At 48.6% G+C, this 6,329-nt stretch overlaps 1 protein-coding gene across 3 annotated transcripts in view; it reads right to left on the bottom strand.

Moving 5' to 3' along the window:
- Positions 1–5,109, bottom strand: part of PLA2G12A (phospholipase A2 group XIIA) — a 41,578-nt gene extending 36,469 nt beyond the window's left edge. Inside the window, exon 1 of one of the 3 annotated variants that reach the window (XM_040476293.1) lies at positions 4,749–5,109. In XM_040476293.1, coding sequence (XP_040332227.1) covers positions 4,749–4,959 — 211 coding nt within the window. In that variant the 5' untranslated portion in view covers positions 4,960–5,109. Of the gene's footprint in view, positions 1–4,184; positions 4,232–4,748 lie in introns of those variants that run through there. The other 2 variants (XM_040476350.1, XM_040476358.1) reach the window with 2 other exon arrangements.
- Between the last annotated feature and the right edge of the window lie 1,220 nt (positions 5,110–6,329).

Here is a 6,329-nt window from a genome sequence, read left to right as displayed (position 1 = left end):
CTGGTAGAGCTCAAGCCAGGAGAGAGTCTGGTAAGGATCCAACAATACCCCATGTCTCAGGAGGCCCGGGAGGGGATCCAGACACACATCCGGAGACTACGAAGCCTAGGGGTACTAGTTCCTTGCCAGTCTGCCTGGAACACCCCCTACTGCTGGTCAAAAAGCCTCACACAAATGACTACTGACTGGTACAAGACCTCCGGGAAGTAAATAAGAGGGTCGCGGACATACACGCAACTGTTCCCAACCCATATACTCTCTTGAGCTCCTTGGCGCCCTCCAGGGTCTGGTATACTGTACTAGATTTAAAGGACGCCTTCTTCAGTCTGCCGCTGGCACCCCAGAGCCAACCCTTGTTCACCTTTGAGTGGCATGATCCGGAGGAGGGCTACAGTGGGCAACTCACCTGGAAACGGCTACCTCAGGGATTCAAAAATTCACCCACTATCTTCGACGAGGCACTACACGAAGACCTGGGTGAGTACAGAAGGGAGCACCCTGGCCTCACCCTTCTACAGTACGTAGATGACATCCTGATTGCTGCCAACACAGCCAAAGACTGTGAGCGAGGGACCCAGGGCCTGCTGGCTGCCCTGGGGGCCTTAGGGTACCGGGCATCCGTGAAGAAGGCTCAGATATGCAGGGAGAGGGTAAGTTACCTGGGATATATCCTGGAGGGCGGACAGCGGCGGTTATCAGATGCCAGAAAAGAAACTGTCCTAAAGATCCCTACTCCCACCTCCCGAAGAGAAGTGAGGGAATTCCTAGGATCAGCCGGCTACTGCCGCCAGAGGGGAAAACATTTAAATGGGCTGAAAAAGAAGAAACTGCCTTTAATCAGTTAAAAAAGGCCCTCCTAAGTACCCCAGCCCTGCGCCTACCAGACATTACGAAGCCCTTCCACCTCGTTGTAGACGAACATAAGGGAATAGCAAAGGTGTTCTAACTCAAGCCTTAGGCCCTTGGAACCGCCCAGTGGCTTACCTGTCTAAGAAACTAGACCCAGTGGCTGCCGGCTGGCCGCCATGCCTAAGAATTATTGCGGCGACAGCACTCATGCTGCCAGACCGGCTCGGAGTCTCAATATTAGAGCACATGCATCGGTCTACTCACATGGGGGCCCGAAAATTAAAAGACTTAATCCGACATGCCGAATCAAGATTCACCAACAGGACACCAAAATAGAGCAAGTGTATCTGCCTGCAAGACCTGCCAACTCACCAACGCGAGAGCCACATCAAATAAAAAAGGAACCAGGCTCAGAGGCACCAGACTGGGAGCCCAATGGGAAGTCGACTTCACTGAAGTCAAACCAGGAAAGCATGGTTATAAATATCTTTTAGTATTTACAGACACCTTCTCTGGCTGGGTGGAGGCATGCCCAACCAAGCATGAAACGGCTCAGACGGTGGCTAAGAAGCTACTAGAAGACATCTTACCCAGGTATGGTTTTCCTGCCATGGTAGGATCAGACAATGGACCAGCTTTTATCTCGCAGGTAACACAGGCAGTAGCCAAGGCAGTGGGGGCAAACTGGAAATTACATTGTGCTTATAGGCCCCAGAGCTCAGGACAGGTAGAAAAAATGAACAGAACCCTAAAAGAGACCCTTATCAAATTAACCATGGAGACTGGCGGGGACTGGGTGACTCTCCTACCGTACGCCCTTTACCGGGTTAGAAACACTCCTTACACTCTGGGTTTTACTCCCTACGAGATCATGTTTGGCAGGCCACCCCCTGTTATTCCCAGCCTTTGAGCTGAACTTATTGCTGAGTTTAAAGATCAAGAACTTTTTCTTTCCTTGAGCGGGCTCCAGAGGGCGCACGAGGACATTTGGCCGCGCCTCCGTGCCATCTATGAGGTTGGCCCGACCCGGACACCTCAACAGTACAGGCCGGGAGACTGGGTCTACGTCAAGAGGCACCACCAAGAGACCCTCAAGCCGCGCTGGAAGGGACCCTACATCGTGGTGTTGACAACCCCCACTGCTCTCAAAGTAGACAGCATCGTGACCTGGGTCCATCACACCCACGTTTGACCAGCGGACCCCTCCTTGACCCGGAAGGACTTCGTCACGCGATGGGCCATCATTCGGGACCAACACAACCCGCTCAAGCTCAAGCTACAGCGCATTCGACCCACCTAATATTGGTAACTCTGTTAACTCTGCTTGCCATTGCTCATGCTGCCGGGAGTCCCCACGCCCCCCAAAACATCACCTGGCAGATCACAGACACCAGCTCGGGGACAAAACTTAATCAGACCTCCCAGAGCCACCCCAGGGACACTTGCTTCCCAGAACTTTGCATAAACCTCCAAACTCTGTTCCCCTTGTCCCCATAAATGCAGCCAGTCCCATGATTGGGTCCCTAAGCTACATGACAAGGGGGGAATGAAAGGGCGGGCCTAAGCCGGCCGACTCCATCTTGTTCTGTGTCCTTCACCTTGACCACATCTCCTCCCCTTGAGTAACCCCCCCCCACCTGCTTAACAGGACTGGGACCCTTCCCCAGGACCCTTCCCCAGCCAATTGGCTGAGGCCATAGCCATTACCTCACCAACTGCCCCTAGGCCCCAACAAAACATTTGTCCTTTTGAAACTCGCTCTCTCTCCCCGGTATCTCACCGCTGCATTGGTGCAGGTAGGGGATTGAGCTCGAGCTAGCTCGAATAAAGGCTCTTTTGCTTTTGCATCGGACTCGGCTCCCTGGTGGTCTTTGGGGATCACGAATTCTGGGCATAACAGGAACCACAGTCCTATAAGCAGACAGCATTTACTAAGACACAAAAGGATGTTCACTGAAGAATGTCATTTCCTAAATTCTCAAGTTCATTTGTGGTTTCTTTTTTTTGTGCCGGAGATCTTGCTCAAAACTCCACACGGTAAATTTAGTGGGGCTTGTTGAAGATAAAAAGGGTTAAGTAATACGAAAGATTAAAGTCATCTTTATAACAGGAATAGTATCCAATCAAATGCAGAGATATTTTAAATGTAAATAAACTCTAGAACCCTTGATTCCTAACAAGTAAATGAAGACTGCTCCTTCCAAGCTTTTCCTATCTCAGTAAATGGCAACTACATCCTTCCCTTGGTTCAGGCCAAAACCTTCCGAGTCATCCTTGACTAGCCTTTCTCCGCAGGTCCTTTACACCTGCCCTTCTCTCTGCCTACAGGGTTCCTTCTCCAGATAATCACAGTGTCGTCACCTTCACCATTTTCAGATTTCTTCTCAAATATTATCTTATCAATGAGACCTTCCCTGAACAACCTATTTAAATGAGTAAACTGCCTACCAAAACAGCCACTGCTGTTTTTACTAATGTTCTCTAAACACTGTTCTACTTCAGACCTACATATACTGCATATTTGGTTTTTACTTGTTGTTTAGTTTACTGACTGCCTCTCCCCACCAGAATGTAAGCTGCATGATGAATTCTGTGTATTCTCTATTGCTGAATCTCCAATTGGTAGAACACTTGAGCACTAACAGGCACTCAAGTATTTGTATCATGACTAAGTAAAATTATGATATCTGACTCAGGAAAGGCAACCATTTAATCTTCATATAATTCACTTACTCCTCCCAATAAGCTCTACAACGACAAAAACATCCTTCCTGACTGCAAACTGGTGACATTTAGGCGTAAATTTTGGGAGGAAACATTTTGCACCTCATAGCATACAAGATATGGCTCATTCTTTAATTCCATTAACATAAAACTGGAAATTATTTTGAGAATTACAGGCAGCAGGTGGCATCACAATTTTACATTAAACAGATTTATTTTAAATTCACCTACATCCAAACTGGTTTTACCATTAGTCACTGAGTTCCCCATTACTTTGAGCTGCCAAGCATTAAATGAACTAGGCCCAGACTTCATCTCTTATTTGAAATATGATCTCCCTAACAAAATCATGACATTTTGAATTTCCAAAGAGAAGCCCTACTATCTTATCTGAACTGTTACAATATTTAAACATTCAAAAAAAGCAAGTGCTTGAAAATATTTCTGCTGAGATAGAGTTTATTTTAACCAAAATGCCCCAAACAAGTTCTCAGATTCAAACAAAATTAAAGTTAAAAAATATGAAAAAGCAAACCAAAACAATGATATTAGTATTAATCATTACTAGTTGGAAGAGGCGCCACTGATAACCAAGGAAAGAAAATTCCTACCAAGTCGTGATAGACAATTTCTCCAAGAGTTATCACAACTCTTTCTCAACAGAGCACACTAAAATGTCTGTACAAAGGTCGTAATTTATTTTCTGTAGCTCTGCAGAAAAAAAAAGAAATTAAAACCAATTACTGAGAAAGTTACAACGTCATGATTAAAATTCTCGGTATATTCTGCATGTTCAGCTGACTAATGGCGCTAAAATACAGAGCTAAAATCAGTCGGTTCCACTCCATTTCCATGACGAGTACGTCACAAAGTTCTTAGGCAACTTTGGGCAATAGCAAAAGAAAAGAATAAGAAAGAAAAGGTAGTAATGGAAAAAAAAAATGAAAACGGGACGGAGAGTATACCCTCAGGTGACCTCTTACATCCTAACAATTGTGGTGCGAACTTCTAACCTGATTGCTCAATCACAAGAACGGGAAGATTCTAGCAGTGATTAAGATTTTCCACGGCTAGAGGACAACGTCAAGGTGTGCCCTGCATCTCCCACTTCCACTGCCTCCGTCCCCGCAACACCCTGAAATTGAGGGCCTCGCAGGGCCTGGGCTCCCTCTCACCGTCATTGCACTTATACTGGCAGAGCCCGTCCTCGCCTCCCAGGAGGTCCAAGGCGGCGTTCAGGTACGTGTCTATCTTGTGAACGCCGTTCCGGATGGTCTTCAGGGTGGCCCTCCAGTCGGTGGTCTGGGCCTGCTCCTGGCACCTGAGAGCTGCGGGCAGGAAGAGGAGTAGCAGGAGAGCGAGCGCGGGCCGCGGGAGCAGGGCCATCAGCGCTGCGCCGGACCGTGCCCCGACGGAGCCCACGGGGCGCCTTGGAAGCGGCGCCAGCCCCCAGCTGCTAAGTCCCCAGCAGCTACATGCCCACGCCTCCTTCCGAACTGGGAGGCGGGCCCTCACCGCCTTTACTGAGCTCCCGCGGGGAGGCGGTGCCGTCGCCAAGACGCGAGACACTGCGCACGCGCTGACCTAGTCCCTACTGTGCGCCTGCGCCAGGGCGTGGTGAGTCAGAGGCTGGAGAAAGCGCGAGTGCGGGGCTGATGTGGTGTCCACCGCGCCGTAGTAGTTCCCACTTTGCGCCTCCGCCCGGGCTCTGGTTAGTATTGCCTGAGGGTGTAGTATTAACTCAATACGGGTGTCGGGCACCATCCCCCAAGGAGGCTGACTAAATCCGTACCGAGTGGCTGTGACCGTCGGGTTTTTTTTTTAAAGCCCCCTCCCGGGTGGTTGTAGGGTGCAGCCAGGACAGGTTCAGCCCAGCAGTTCCCTCCCCAACACGTCTCGTGGGACATCTTTTCGGGGTGTTCACCGTAGGAGAAATGAGTTCCCGTGGTCCCTTACGGAGGCGAGGGGTACAGCTGAGTTTTCTGTTTGAAATCGCTATTCTGCCTGAGAGGTGGAACCGAATCCAGAACTACCTCCTCGCGTTCTCGCCCAGTCTTCTAGACCCACGGTGGCTGTGGCTGGGAGAGCGTGAGCCAGACAGGTCGACACTAGGCGGAGGTGGTGCCTGACTGGCAAGCTTGAGCTGGAAGCTCCTTTAGAAATTCTGGAAGAAGAAAATAGTTGGACAATAAAAAGTGTTTTCTTTCTTGGTAAGGAAGAAACAGTACTCTATACTTGGATACAGTTAAAAAAACAAAAAACTTTTAAACATGGTTTACCTACTCAACATATTTTCTAACTTGATAACTACCGTGACGTTTCTCAGTATTTTTCCCTGCGCTATGCAGAATCCTTAAATAACAATTGCAGTGGTTGCCAAAGCTATAAATATCTGATTATCTTAGTATCCCAGAAGTTTCCAAGAATTTCACAGTAAGATCAAGGGAAATATTGCAAGTATTAGGTGTGTATTTTTTTTTAAATTTTTTTAACGTTTATTTATTTTTGAGACAGGGAGAGACAGAGCATGAACAGGGGAGGGTCAGAGAGAGGGAGACACAGAATATGAAGCAGGCTCCAGGCTCTGAGCTGTCAGCACAGAGCCCGACGCGGGGCTAGAACCCACGGACTGCGAGATCATGACTGACCTGAGCCAAAGTCGGACGCCCAACCGACTGAGCCCCCCAGGCGCCCCGGTGTGTATTTTCTTATTAAAATTACCAATAAAGTCTAGCTTGGCGTTTTGTGTTTGTCAC

This window comes from Herpailurus yagouaroundi, unplaced genomic scaffold, assembly GCF_014898765.1.
Source record: "Herpailurus yagouaroundi ecotype Mexico unplaced genomic scaffold, PumYag 28, whole genome shotgun sequence".
In the NCBI taxonomy this organism is placed as follows: domain Eukaryota; kingdom Metazoa; phylum Chordata; class Mammalia; order Carnivora; family Felidae; genus Herpailurus; species Herpailurus yagouaroundi.
The sequence above is the reverse complement of the archived record's forward strand: the minus strand, read 5'-3'. Positions and strand labels throughout refer to the sequence as shown.